The sequence below is a fragment of the Protomyctophum bolini genome (genome assembly GCF_963924005.1).
Source record: "Protomyctophum bolini genome assembly, chromosome: 21".
Lineage (NCBI taxonomy): Eukaryota > Metazoa > Chordata > Actinopteri > Myctophiformes > Myctophidae > Protomyctophum > Protomyctophum bolini.
This window is the reverse complement of record NC_137882.1, coordinates 13616195-13631356: the sequence shown is the minus strand read 5'-3', so window position 1 is coordinate 13631356 and position 15162 is coordinate 13616195. Positions and strand designations below refer to the sequence as shown.

The 15162-nt window shown below is 41.1% G+C and overlaps 1 protein-coding gene across 1 annotated transcript in view; it reads right to left on the bottom strand.

Moving 5' to 3' along the window:
* ube3c (ubiquitin protein ligase E3C) overlaps window positions 1–11229 on the bottom strand; it is a 41782-nt gene extending 30553 nt beyond the window's left edge. The window contains exons 1-11 of the mRNA XM_080793215.1: window positions 11104–11229; window positions 10373–10491; window positions 10146–10199; window positions 9394–9468; window positions 8973–9110; window positions 8517–8632; window positions 8234–8391; window positions 7900–8053; window positions 4757–4977; window positions 1644–1795; window positions 928–1112 (exon numbers count right to left, since the gene is read on the bottom strand). Of these exons, the coding sequence (XP_080649341.1) occupies window positions 928–1112; window positions 1644–1795; window positions 4757–4977; window positions 7900–8053; window positions 8234–8391; window positions 8517–8632; window positions 8973–9110; window positions 9394–9468; window positions 10146–10199; window positions 10373–10438 (1319 nt within the window). The 5' untranslated portion in view covers window positions 10439–10491; window positions 11104–11229. The remainder of the gene's footprint in view (window positions 1–927; window positions 1113–1643; window positions 1796–4756; window positions 4978–7899; window positions 8054–8233; window positions 8392–8516; window positions 8633–8972; window positions 9111–9393; window positions 9469–10145; window positions 10200–10372; window positions 10492–11103) is intronic.
* Window positions 11230–15162: the final 3933 nt, after the last annotated feature.

The following is a 15162-nucleotide window of genomic DNA, read 5'->3' as shown; positions in this document are numbered from 1 at the left end:
CCAGGGGAGGTGATCTTCCATGAAGCTCTCAGCTTAGATCACCCTCTGTCAGTCAGAACAGCCCCACCACCCCCAATTCTGACATCCTGGTCCTAATGTAATCAGCCAGAGAGAGAGAGAGAAGGGGGGTAAATTGCCCTCATCCCAAGACTGACAGATTCCCTGACATCCCTGCTTCCTCTGCCGGTTGTAAAATGTCAGCGGGTGAGGACCACAGATAACCGCCTGCCTCCCTTCACTGTTATTTACACTGCTGCTTACAGCACAGAAAACACATAAAGCCACAGTTTCCCTCTCAATCACGATGGGCCTGTAATTAACATCCTCACTCTCTAACGCAGGAGCTGATCCCTCGAGCATCCGTGTGACATATAAGAGTAATGTTCAGTTGACCGCTGTTTTTGTGCTGTGGATGTTTCCGCAATGCAATGCAAAGAAAAACATAATTGTTTTATTTTTCTGGCTCCAAAAGACAAAAGGCATAATTATGAGGATTTAGCCCTACGCTTTGACAAAGGACATTTAGTACATGGTAGCATTTCGTTAAAAAAACCAAACAAATTATGCCACCTTTACAAGAGTTGTGCTACCAACAACGTTGAACTGAGCAGCTGACCCACACGTGTGGCACAGACCCTGTCGAGTGTCAAACATCCATCCTGGTGACGTATTAATAATCACCATGTACACAAAAGACTTCATTCGCAGACATGCATTCACTGGTCAGAACAGTAACTTCTCAAGCTTCTCAAAATGGGAGTCCACAGCTAAATTTGTCTACAAGCTATTTTCAAAGAATTATAGAGAAATTGGTAAAAAAAAACTAAACATTTTAACAACACAAATCATTGTATGTGTCACTGGCACAAAGTATTTTCAGATGAGGGTCTGCGGGGCAAATACATATTTATTTAGTGTTGGACTGACCTGACTTTGGGCACCATGAGACGATGCTGCACCATGAGCGTGTGACAGATGGAGGCCATCTTGGTGAAGACCTCCTCGCTGGCCGAGTCCCTCCACACCAGGTTGAGCAGGGCGTTGGTCTGCTCCTTGGTGTCCAGCTTGTGGACACACTCCTCAGTGATGAGCTGGACAGAGATCCTGTCGTCCTGGCGGGGAGCAGAGGTGAGAGAGAACGCAAGAACTAGTCTTCATTTTTCAGTTTTCTGAAAAACCTATGTTGCTAGATCAGTGGTTCTCAAACTTTGACTCCCAATCTAAAATGACAGATGCTTCCCCACTTTTAATGGCTAAGTTAATATGAGTCGTAAATCTGCTATTTTCGAAGGATCTTGAAAAACCTCGAACAATTTCAAAACATTAACAAGGTGGCTACCTATTATCAGCAGATGCCTGAAGAAGGTCTTTGACCGAAACATTGCCAATAAAGTTAGTTTTGCACTTTATGTGTAGATAAATGCACTTTATGTGCATTTTCCTGAATACATTGAGCCCTGCCTACGCACCCGTCTCAGAGCATACAGGCGTGCATAAGACTTTGTTGCCTAAAACATTAACACAAATGTTGTGCGGAAGTCCCTGGGACTTTTTCTTTAGATAGGGGTCTTCGGTGCGTGTGTGTTTGTGTGTGTGTGTTCCTGCGTGCGTGTGTGTAAGAATGTGTGTTGTTGTGTTTCTACCTGCATGGGCAGAGGATGGATGCCGCCATCATCTTCATCCTCTGAGTCACTCATGACCTCAGGTCTGTTGCTGCTGTCTGACACTGGCAGCAGGGGCAGCAGGGTCTGCAAGGCCCGCAGGTACAACAGGAGACCCTCCTCTGATAGCGAACCTGACAAAAAGCACAGCTTTGACTCACATTATGTAGTTCACGTTAGGGCCGGGGTAGATATGACTTCAAATCAATAGCACGATTATTTGATTTTGATTTTGTTACGTCAAATGAATGATAGGGACTAAGAGGTTTAAATAGGGACTTAATCCATTTTGGGCGGGAACCCCTTTTGGTGTTGGTAGGTCTGCAATTTTTTCAAACTGTCAGGATTTAAGACTTTTTAGAATCTGATCTCAGGTCAAAATGCGTTAAAGAACCACCATTCTTCTGTGCGTTAGAATCTGATCTCAGGTCAGAATGGGTTAATTATGTTAGAAGGAGAGAAGGAAGATGTCATTCAATGTGAGTAGATGGACCATCACTCAGACTCGGGGCAGGAAACCACCTCTTTTGGCTCCAGGCCATAGTGGCTGGTAAAATAGGGCATCTTTCACCGCAACAAACATTGATATCTTTCATGTGAAAAGACATTATTCACACATTTTCTACAGCATAATGTGTTTTCAACGAAGCCACTGCATTCCATTCACGGTACGGTATGAAAATCAACTTGCAGAGACTTTAACCTTGCTCGAGATAGTTTAAGTAATCCAACACAGTGAACTTTATTTTTCGTCATAGTTCTTCATTATGCCTTAATAAAGCCAATACCTCCTCATGTACTGTATATAATCCCTGTCACTGTCAAGCCTTGCCGTTTGGTCTGGGTCGCCACTTCTTTTCACCCGACAGTGAGGAGTTTCACTAGGAGTATGTAAAACGTGCAGAGGAACACACTATTCCTCATAGCTCCACTCCCTGCTGAACTATAAGAGTGGCTACTGCAGGGACAGAACTCACCCTGGGAAGCAGAAGGTCCCAGGTTCAATTCTCAGCCCCACAATGTGTCACGGTGTCCCTGAGCAAGACATTTTATGACCCCGGTCCTGCACCCGTCCCGTCCCCCACTTGAGGAGCACTCAGCTGGATGAAGCTGAAAACTGAATTTCCCCCGTGGCATAAAATAATTTAAGTCTAATTACCTTCCCCGGAATCACGGCCAAACTGAGTTTGTTATAGTGCCTGGCCAAGCTAGAGGCCCCATGGAGGAATCAAAACCCCAGTCTCTATGGTGGTGGGCAGGTACTTTACTCCTGTGCCACCTGGCCGGAGGCCAGCATTTTAATGCATTTTATTATAGCACGGATTGAGTCTAGCCGCACTATGACGTTTAGCCAACCAACACTGATTGGCTTAGAGAGGCAGCCAATGATCAAAACATTTCCACTAGGTCGCTAGTGGAAAGGCGTCCAAAGGCGCCCATGGCAACGAGGGCGTCACGGGATAGGTGTCCAAAGGCGTCATGTGGCACTGAATGAGTGTTAATGTACAATACGTCCCGGTACGTTCAAAATAAATAGTTACCAGCCGCAGTGGCTGTTGGGAGAAGATAATAACAAAAATACCAGCATTCGACTGGCAGTCTGGCAGACATAGTTATATCCTTTAGATACTGAATCATCTGGTGCCTCTCTATAAATCTGTCTCTGCTGGAGTTTATACTGCAACTGAGTCATATTTGCACCTCATAAAGCCCCACACAGTGTATATAAACATATAGAATACCAGAACGCACGGTTCAAAAACACAGTCGCCCGAGGTGAAATTCTGGGAAACTCTGAACGGTCTCTACTTGGTATTCCTAAACGTTAGCCCAGTAAACTATTCCTAAACCTAACCTCATTCCAAACCTTAACCTCAGTGGAAACGGTGCCTAGTAATAACCCTAAACTAATTTCAAACCTTATCCTCAAATACAAGAATACAAGAACCGCCCCACCGAGCGGCCGGTCGACAGAAAAACATTAGGGTGAGGGTGTTTTGAGACGAGCATTCCGGTTACCAACATATACTGTACACCACACGTTTATTGTTTATAGAGTTTATAGAGGGTATGTGCATGCATAAAGTGAATGGCAAATCGAGTGGCAAAGTTAGAGGCAAAGTGAGTTTAACATTGTTTAACGTTGTTTAATGCAATCAGATAGGACTTTTCTGTTTGGATGTATGGGCTGTCAAAGCCAGAAAGTATTCTTTTTCCTGCACAACTTCCGGGTTTGATGACGATGTCACGTGCATATCCTCTATAACTCAATTCCAATTTCATAATATGTATAATTTGAGCACATAGCTGCATTCCAAGATATTCACTAAAATAGTAAAATTTGTAATGGTTAAATAGTCTGCTTTGAATCCATATTTATAACAAAAAGCTATGTATTTCACCATAGACCTATCAGGTTGAGCATATCAAACAAGTGGCAAATGTTGATACTGAATTAAGGTGGATTATTTTATGTACGCAATCTTTTCATTGTAACCAACATTTAGTAACATAAAATTCTTGTGTTATGAATCAAGGACCCAGGCCTTCTGGACTGACAAATAGATTATTGTAAAGCAATCTGTTCAGATTCATGCCATTTTAATATAATTCAGCACTGCAATGTGTTTCAAGTTCAATTCAATAGGCCAATGTGTGCAGTCGCTCACTTTATCAAAGTTAGTGTAGCCCTCTGGTAAACAATGCTGCCTAACCCTGGCGTGCATGCTCACACACACGCACGCACACAGGGCGAGGCACATGCGCACACACGCCTTTCATTCATTACACCATGCACGCGCACACATTTATTGTATTTATTTCTCCCCAATTTAGTTGTTATGCCAAATCATTCCTCCCCACACACATTTCTGTGTTGTCACTGCTATTGTATCCTACCGACTCACCTGAGGAGCCCAGACCAGGAGGACGTAGAGCCACAGCCCCACACGCACACCCACCACACACACACACACACACACACACACACACACACACACACACAGAGAGTACATCAAGGCACATACAGACAACATACACAGGTTGTCTGTACATAAGAGCACACAACGTGTCATTTAGGCCAGTGAGCCACATACCTAGGCAGTTCTCTCCCGCTGAGAGGACAAAGTAAAACAGCCAGGGGGCCTGGCTCTGTGCTGCCGAGGAGGAAACCACGGTGGTCTGCAGGGAATCCAGGAAGGCCTCGAAAGGGAACGAGAGACGCACGTCGGACAGTGCGGGTATAAAGAAGTGAAAGATCTGCTCTGTGAAAGGGGCTGAGATGAACTCCTCAGTGAAGGCTGCAAACACAAACTGCCTGAAAGAAAGGAAGCAAGAAGCATGCGTGTCATTTTAGAGTTGAGATAAAAAAGAATTATTTTATACTATTTATTTATTTATTTTATTTTGTGAAAAACATTTTACTCAAATCCTTGCGCCTGTGGGTCTCTGGAAATACATATTTTGAGATGGGGGGGGGGGTCCGCAGGCAAATACATATACATTTGGGGGACTTCACATGACAATGTTTGAGAACCACCAGCATAGAAACATATGTTTTCAGAAAACTCTTAGGATTTAGAAGACATGATTAGAATCAGCCTCAGGTACCTCTTTTGAATGGGTTAAATGGGGAGAAGAAATACTTTACGTATCCCCCTACTATCATAAACACCATCCATTCTGTTGCAACACCATAGGTATCAAAATATCCAATCTTGCTGGCTGTCACAAAAGCTTTAATGTTAACATTGAAACAAGCAACACATTTCTGGTCTTGTCCTAAAATTCAGAAATACTGGCAGGATATCCACTCCACCTTGGAGACCATTCTGTGTTTTGAGATACCTCTGTCTGTTTCTTTTCTACTGTTGGGAAATATCCCTGAAGAGTTTCTAATACATGATAAATATTTAATCAAGATCCTCTTAGCATCAAGTAAAAATGCAGCGTCACACGACGCTGGTACCAACAGGACCCACCAACGAAAGATCAATGGATGGACATTATTGAGGAACTGTATTCTATGGAAAAACTAACATTCATACTGAGACTACAAGAGGATAAATTCTATAAAAAGTGGGAAAAGTGGAATCTCTTCTCTCAGCCTAGCGATATTGCAATAGGATTTCATTGAATGTTTGTTGTAATATGAAAAATGCAGCCTTTTTTTCCTTTTACTTTTTGTCTTTTTCTTTCCGTATTGTCTTGTTAGTTGTGGGTTTTTTGTCTGTTCTTCCTTCAATACAAATTAAGTAAAAAAACAAAAAAAATAACAAGCAACACATATTTTACATATGAAATCCAGGTACTTTTCATTTTCGTTTTTAAACCAAAAACTTTGATCTGAAACTATAGCTGAAAGAGACATCTCTGTCAAACCACACAGCAGTGGAACTCATTTCCAGAAAGGCTGTTTAACTAAATTTGGATACTATGCACCGTTAAGCGTTCTTGCTCAAAGAAGCTTTGTAAGGAGATATGCAATGTCACAATGTCTGGCCTGACTGGCCACCTTAACTATATCACAGGTCAGGGAAAACACACAGGAGACAGGACCAAAGTAATGCCGAGGCATTGTCTAAAACATGCCGTTATGGAATGTGAAAAACTCAAATCAGTTCATAACAAAGAACAAAATGTTTTAACAGAGTGGGCTTGTTCCTCCAGTGTTGTCCTGTCCTTTCAGCTTTGCGAGTGTTCCAATATTTTCTTGTCAAACAGAGCTGCTTTGTATGGCTCAGTCACACATCTGGTGGGCCCGGTCAGATAATTAGCTGTTACAGTCTGTGTGTACACAAGTTTCTCTCACTGCCACCCTGCTTTTCTTCAAAGAAGAAAAGAACTCCTCTTGTCGTTTGTCATTAAGACTGTCTCAAATTGAGGGCAAACAGTTGATATTCTGCACTCTGGCGAGTAAGCGAGTCTAAGGGCATTTTATTGCATGTTGTAAATTGGTCGCTGAAGTAATTACTGCCTTGGTTGGCATGATGGGTTTAGTGGATGATTTTAACAGTATACACCACAGACAAAGACATTCTTCTCCCGTCTTCTTAATGTTCTCCTCCTGTCACAATCCCCAGGCAATAACTTGGTAAGTGTTGATAAGTTTGAGTATTATGGAAAGAAATGTGCCCTCATGCCTTACTAATCATCAGAGCTTCTGATGATTAATAAGAATCCTCATCCTGGACCACTGACCAGTTCATATGACCAGGCCACCAAACAAATGGCACGCAAATACCGATTATTAAATAATGGGCACGTATTAAATTCTAAAGCACAGAAAATCAATGATAAAAGTCAAAACAATAATGTAATACTTATATGTGTCCTACCAAAAACTGTGACAAAAACTGAACAAAGTGCCAACTTTATTCTGCCACATAAGGTAGAGATTTTAGAGCTTATCATCAAAAAATCTGGCTCTGTTCTGGAGTCACTGCTTAAAGTCCTTGTAAAATGCAGAGTTTTTTTCCCCTATTTCCGAAAAAATGCAGTAGTCTACTCTGCGAGGAGGACCTTAACAAATTTTGATCACATGCCACAAGTTCAAAGGGGGAGTGTGATGCTGGTGCTCATGGCGGGGACTTCCTGGCTGCACTACACAGTGATTTCTGGCTGATGAACATTCCTGACGTGTCTGTGTGTGTGTCTGTCCCGCTATCCAAATATGGAGTGTGTTGCATCAGCAATCACTCAGCTCCATATATGGGCACAAAAGGGGCCAGGTCCACTCAGCTCCATATATGGGCACAAAAGGGGCCAGGTCCACATATACAGTAACAGCGGGACAGACACACACACAGACAGACAGACAGACAGACAGACAGACAGACATGATCTGCAGGGTCTCAGCTGCGTTCGCTTCCCGCGTTTCTTACTGGTTTAGCTACATTAAGCTAATAGTTGAATGCAAATGTTTCTGAACAAAAACTATATGATACATTTCTATATATATGTACTAAATGCAAAACCTATTTTTTCCCCCTTTGGAAAGAAATTATCCACTACATGTAATTTTAACTGATTCCCACAGTGACCCCATCAGTAAGCAACAGCGCCCATCTATGCGCGAGGCCATCGGCTGCTCGGCACAGACAATCGCTCGCCTAGCGACTCACTTGGGTGAATCTCTTGAACCTCAAGGCCTCGCTATCAGTGCTGCCTTGTTGTTCAGATGTGTGCTAAACCGCACCTATCCGGATTAAACACCTATATTTTTGTGTGAGTTCCATACCTTGCGCCTGTTGTGCAGGAGGAGTACGTAAAGTGCAGGGGTTTGAGGATGTGATCCAACAGTGTGCTTGCCATAGGGACAGAGGGAGCATCAGTGTACTCCAGACTGGCAGGCAGCCTGTGGTTTACTAGAATGTACAGCGATCTGTAGTATCCTGAGGGAGAGAGAGTGAGACAGAGAGAGAGAGAAACCAAGAGAGTGTAAGAGAGAGGGAATTCATAGTTTTGATCTTGCGATCTTCCTCAGAGTCAAGAGTCTTGACTCTGAAAAATTGTTCATTGTTTGTACTAGCACCTGAATGAAAGTATAACATATAAAAAATAAAATAAGGTACCTTTCTGGACCATAGAGTGCAAAATCTGCTCGATTAATGATACTAAAGAGTTAGCGTCTAGAAGAATCGGAAGATAAGTTCTCTCTGAAGAAAAGATCTCCAGCATCCTCATGGGAACGGCAACATTCAAACTGTCGTCATCAGATTTCTGCAGCAGTCTGGGGAGATGGAGAGAGGAACCAGCACATGATGTAACTCTGGCTACTACAAATATTTTAAAAAATCGGTTTGTTTATTCAACTGTTCTGACTCCCAACGGGAGCCAGTATCGATAGTACTGTACCTGCAGCAGAAGCCCAGGATCCTCTTGATCTGAAACACACAAGTCTGGCTCTCTGGACCCGCCAACAGCTGCACAAACTGACTGTTGTGTTTCACCAGGTTCTGACACATCCATATCTACAACGGAAAAGCCAATGGGACAAAACACAAGCATCAGCCAACGTCTGTTCTTAACCCCTTTCAACTACCGTCCATCTTTTGGGTATGCCATTTTAGGTGAAAATGTTCCAGATAATTTTATATGTACTGTACACCTTTTTATGATCAAAATGTAAAGGGGTGAATGCCATTTATTTTGTGTAATTTATGATTTATACAATGGTTGTATGTCTATGTTTATGTACCTTGAATGCTTCTGAAAAAACCCAACAACAAAGTGAACGGATTTCTTTTTAAATGGCTGAAGTGGTTAAATCTGTTGAGATAGATTTAATTGAAGAGCATATAATTTACTCACCAATCGATGTGCATCCACACACTGTCTGTAGAAAAAAATGAGTTGTCTTGATAGGAGAGTTAGACTTGCACTGTCCACCGGCCCCCTTGACTGTGTCTGGCTGACACACTCATCAAACTTGGTCCTCTGAATGGCATACTGGAAAATAAAATGCCAGAGGTCAAACAGAGAGAGAGAGAGCCAGAGGTCAAATAGAGAGAGAGAGAGAGAGAGAGAGAGAGAGAGATAATGCTTTTAGATTGTGCAGATTGTTTTGTTTTCAGTGAGGCGTTAGGAGAATATGTAACTGATCTGTATGGGTGTTTGGCGAAGATGGGTGGTGATGGAACAATAATAAAGTGAATGGAAAGTGATGAGGACATGATGTGATCGTGAAACTGAAACAAGGCCTTTGAGAAGTTGCAAATGGCTGAAGACTTACTTGCCGCATGCGATCCTGATAGCCACGTATATAGGACTGGATGATAATGGCATTCTTCAGTCTTCTCCTTTCATCCTGACCGTAACAGAATGATACTTGTTAAAGAACACTTGCAGAACTAAATAATTTAACATTCTGTACTGGGCCTGATTTTGGACATCATGACTTCTGTATGCATATAGAATAGATAAGTCCTGGCGTTACTCGCTTACTTAACGGAAGTATTTCTCTATGGAAAATAACATATTAGGTCACCTTAGAATTGTCTCAAATAAGAATAAATAAATGTCCTGGCGATATTGTCAGGCAGGTAGCTCTGTATCGTTTACGATAGTCACTCATATTTGATACAGTATGTGTCTGGCGAAAATTGCATTAGTTCGGCAGCGTTTTGTTTTCTCGCCGTCAGTTGATTCTTCATATCCATACAAACCGCCTGGCTCTTTTTTCCCCCCTCTTTGTTCTTATATGATGGGATATTAAACACGTCTATGGGAATTCAGAATGGGGGGGAAACATGAACCACCCCCAGGTAGTTCTTTGGTGCTCTATACGATAGACTAGAGCATATTTTACACACATATTACACATTGCATGAACTGTATTCTTCATCCTTAAAATCCATTAAATGAGTATGGACATTGGACAACATTACTTGATGGTTTAATAATCAACAATTGAGCCACTAATGAATCAATGAACTAGTTTTGCACATGTGCTAACACATTGACTACACTGTACACAGTTAATACCTCTCTTTTTCTTCGTTCTTCTTGAGTGCGGTGCAACAAAGATGCTTTTTCCTCCTGGAAAACATGAAATCTTGGCAATGACAAGCTAGTCCAACACACTCATAGACACTATGAATTAACACATAATAAGTCAACACTAACCAGACTATATGTCTACATATTATGTATAATTGATTATTGCCATCTTGAAAGTTCACCTTTCTCATCAAATCAAACAAGCATGTTACCTTTCTACTTGCTCCTCCAAGTGATACCTTGGGTCTCGTTTTGAAATCTCCTTCAAAGCTGAACATTGTTACAATATTTCCATTGACTGACAACTTTAGTCAGAAGTTGTCGCTGCTATCTGAATTTAAAAACAACAAATAAAACACATTTGAGAATGAGTCTCCTGGTTGTTTCTGTCTCTAGTCTCTAGTCATAGTCACATTACAAACGAACAAGTAAACAAGAGCGTTAATAGCATGTCACTGTCCATCATCGCTTCTCCGTGTGGCTGTTTTAACCACTATAAGTGAGAAGCTTGGAAATGGCAAAGCCAAGAAGCAAACTATAAACTGGACGTTATGAAACCAAGTTAGCTTGGCTAACAACAACAGCTAGCTCGCTATGTGTAGTTTGCTAATAATGACTCAGCAGCTGTCAGCTTGTAAACGCCGCCACCCATGTACATCTCATCGGTGTGAGCACCGGGCTCAAACCTCCAGCCTCCGGAGGACTGACCGGTGCGTTGTTGTCCTGTATGTCAGTCGTGTATACGGAACATGATTTTGTTGACATTAGCATATTAGCTGGCTAGCAGCAGCTAGCGTTGATTGAGCCATGCTAACTTATCATCACGGGGGGATTCATTTTCCTCCTGCCCGCAATGAATGCCCTCTTTGACATTTCTCCTGCTTCGAGACACACAATTGAGATGAACGTGTAAATGTTCTATTAAATTGTTTTGTTTTTTTACCTTTGAATACTGAATAAGGAGGGAAGAACGAAAACTCTACTAGCGACAATTGCACAGAATTGTCTGTCTTCTTTTTCCTCTTCTCTCTCTACAAAATCTACATCAACAACACACAACAGAGAACAGCTATTACCTATATCCGCTTCCGGTAAGGCAAGGAAGGTGATTGGACCAACGTAATGTCAATAAATGGTGGCTCCCTCCCTCCCCGTTCTCTCTGTCTGTGTCCGTGGTTGTACTCTGTGGTTCAGTGGTTGTGTGTGTGTACTGCTGCATGTATACTGGACAGCTTGAGTTTGAATGAATGAAGGAAGGAAAGCACGGCGTTGTGCTCAGCGAGACCTACCCTGGTTGCTAGGAAACAATAGCCTACCTACATGTAACAATTGTGTGTGTGTGTGTGTGTGTGTGTGTGTGTGTGTGTGTGTGTGTGTGTGTGTGTGTGTGTGTGTGTGTGTGTGTGTGTGTGTGTGTGTGTGTGTGTGTGCGCGTGCGTGCGTGTGTGTGTCATCATCATATGTTGTATACCTTACCTTTATGAAACAATACCCACCAATGTGCACCACCACCAGTCCACCACAACAACAATAATAATGATAATAATTAATTAATACATTACTGGTTACATAAATATGGGTGCACTTTACAATAGTGTATGACAGAACATGTTAAAACTATTTAGATTTTGTATTATTTTATTCTTTTCATCATGTAGCCTAGCAGTATAGCCCATGCAATATAGTACATTACATTATCGCCTCACTGGAAGCTCTCTGCAGCCTGTGTTAACCCAACCAGTGCAAATGATCAGAGATGTGTGTGATAATTAAAACAAATGCATACTCTCCCCAAAACTGGACACAATTGCAATTAGATTAAATGGCGTCCTCGCAATAAGGCCTATACCGGCATATGCTTGTGCAAATGTAAACCAAATGTACGAGGCATTTACATATGTGACCACTATTGTATTTTAAGATTTATTACAGATGAAAGTAACCAGTATATTTTGTGCAATTAGCTAAGAGGAGCCCAGCTTTAGTCATAATGCTTGTATCAAATGAGCTGCAACAACTCGCTATAGTATAGGCTTTTTTATTCCTCTTTTGTACCTCACATTAATATATATTGGGATTTCTATATTGGCCAATTTGTACCAGCGGACACATGTCTGGCGTATATATTTCCCAATACCATGCTCAAATGCTGTGACATTATAGGCTATACCTTATGCAACTTAATGTTATTCAATTAACTTGCGGTGTTGACAATTAAGGAACTATACAAGTTTAAAAATGATGTCAAAGTGGAAATGAGTAGGCCTATGTCTTGTTATTTTTAAATTTGACAAGTAAGGTCAGCATAACTGCAGGCAACTATTTGTTTGACATATATATAATTAGACTTGAGTGGCATTGCAAACCGAGCACTTCTGGCTCTGGTATAAAAACCTATACGACTCGGGGAGTTAATTTCAGATAATGAAAGTCAAAGTCAACAACGTACCTTATACAGGCCAAGACATGATTGATTGATAAATTATACATAGCATGAAGTGGACGTGGTGTGAAATGTTTGAAATAAGCATGTAAAAAGCTCTGAATATAAATAAATAAAATAAAAACTATATAGCCGACCCAGATTGGGTATAAATTAACAAATAATATAATGTCCACATTTCAACATAAATGATGACAAAGGAGATAGCTGTTTAAATAAATTTAAAACCGTATTTTTATGTTGAAAAACGCAAAGCATTGCTTAAGTCAAATCAATAACCAATAATATTAGCCGCTGCAGTCGTCTCCTCTGATTCCACAAGGAGACTCTTTGATTTGCATGAACAAATAAAGGCTTTACAGTAGAGTATAAGGCCTACTGCAAAATTGAAGAGACCAGACACCATGGTAGGCTACGACAAAGTAACCATGCAGCAATATTGATGCACAGTTGCACACATTGAAGTGCAATGCTCAACTTATTTTTCTTCCAGAAATTAGGCGGCCTCAGCAATAAGTCTTTAAACAGACTAAACGCATGAAATGATTATGAGCCACAAATGTTTTTAAAAGCATGCAGTATAGGCCTATACATTTCACGGCAGCGGGCGTTTGTGCCAGCTAGTATAATTGAATGTATTTATTGCAATAAAAGAGACAGTGCGGGTCCCTTTAAATTGCCTTTTCATAATGAACACATTTACCGGGGGTAATTAATATATAAACTATCCCGATTTGTCACTTTGATTTGTATTTTAGTTAATTGTGAAAGTAATTACGGAGCAAATTAACAGCTTTCAGGAAAGACCGAGGTTTTAGGGTCCGTTTCCATCTACGGGGCCGTATTAATTTTCTCTCCTATAGATGTGATGAAAAGGAGCAATAAATCTGGGTGATTGGTGCAGGCCAATACTAAATGGCTCCATATTTCATGGGGCTCTAATAGAAATATTCATGCAGCCCTTAATGAAATTAAACCAGTATAAAGGGGCAAAGCTCCGTTCGGGCGTGTGGGATGCACCATGCACGATTCAAAACCTAGCACATTTTAGGCCCAGCGGGAGGTTTTTGATCATGCAAAAAGCATGATACATTTTATTTGATGAGGCAATATGCGCGCCTTTCGGGAATCGTTTGAGTTATAGCTTATGGCTATGTTCAAAGGTGAACTATTTATGTTCCCCTGCATGTGCATAATAATTTCACCATAGCTTCTGTGTTTTTGTAAATCCTGTGTGTGTGTGTGTGTGTGTGTGTGTGCGCGCGCGCGCGAGGGCGAGGGGATATATAGTTCTGCGAGGGAGAGCCTCCCATGTTTTGCTCACATCAATCTCTTCATGGTTATCATTCCGTAATCGGTCATGATCATCAAGGTTTCCAATTAAACGGTGATCCTTTACTTCAAACTATACGTGGTGACTTGTTGATTTCCCCCGAGCAAATAAACTGTCCGTCCGCTCCCATGTGAGCGCGGTTTGCTGATGAATTGACAAAAAACTAATCAGCTTTATTGGTAGACAGGTTAAGGGCAACAGGGTGTCAATAATTCTCATTTTGACCCCCCTCTTCCATTAACTTTAAGTGGCTTATTAGACCAAAGCCACCCCCCGAGTCACCGCTCTATTAGGCTACATCTTTTTCTTCATCACACTCAGCGCTTTCAATTACAGAAAATTTGTCGTGGTTAGTTGTCCTCTTTTGCTTGGCAATGAATTCTAAAGTGGCTTGTAAGTGCAGAAATTTTATATTGAGCGCATAGGCCTATTCGCCTCACGGGCTGTTGCATACTTGCATTTCATTGAATTAAAGATATTTTAATAAGTTAAGTTCGCAATACAATTTAAAATGTGAACGTTTCATTTCATTTCAATTCAAAGGAGCTTTATTGGCATGAGAAAACATACGTTTACATTGCCAAAGCATTTCAATAGGAGACATTTGTTAGGCTATAGCCAAGAATATAGCTATAACTCAATATAATTTATCCGCGATATTTTTCAAATAGGAGGCTATGCATCAACACCAACATGTCTCGAAGCTGAAAAGACCTCGTTTGGAGTTGATTTGTTGATAACAGAGTTGCAGTTACTACTCGCCACTTGATTTGGAGATGACTGACAGAAGGTGCTTTTAGTGAAATTTCCCTGTTGGCCTCATGGATGCTGAGAACTGAGGTCATATTGTTCATTCATTTATGTGGCCTTCAGCGACTTTTTCTCTCAACAACATACCGGTACGCAGATATATAGTTATTTTAAAATAGAATATTTGTCAAGTTATTTTACTCGAGTAAATTAAATTAGCAGATAATAACCCCATTTCGTTATGGTTTCGCACGTGCCTTCCTGTGAATTGTGGTACTGTGAACACACAGGACCACAATGGAAACAAGCCCTTTGGGGTTTTTGTGTTATCCTTTTAACAATCATTGTACAATTGTACCTCTGTACTATTTGCAAACTGTTAATACAGTATTCATTCAATCAATAATCAAAACCTTTAACAAAAGGCGCATTCTGTGTTAACTTCAGATATCTTTTTATTTATTATTAGTATTATT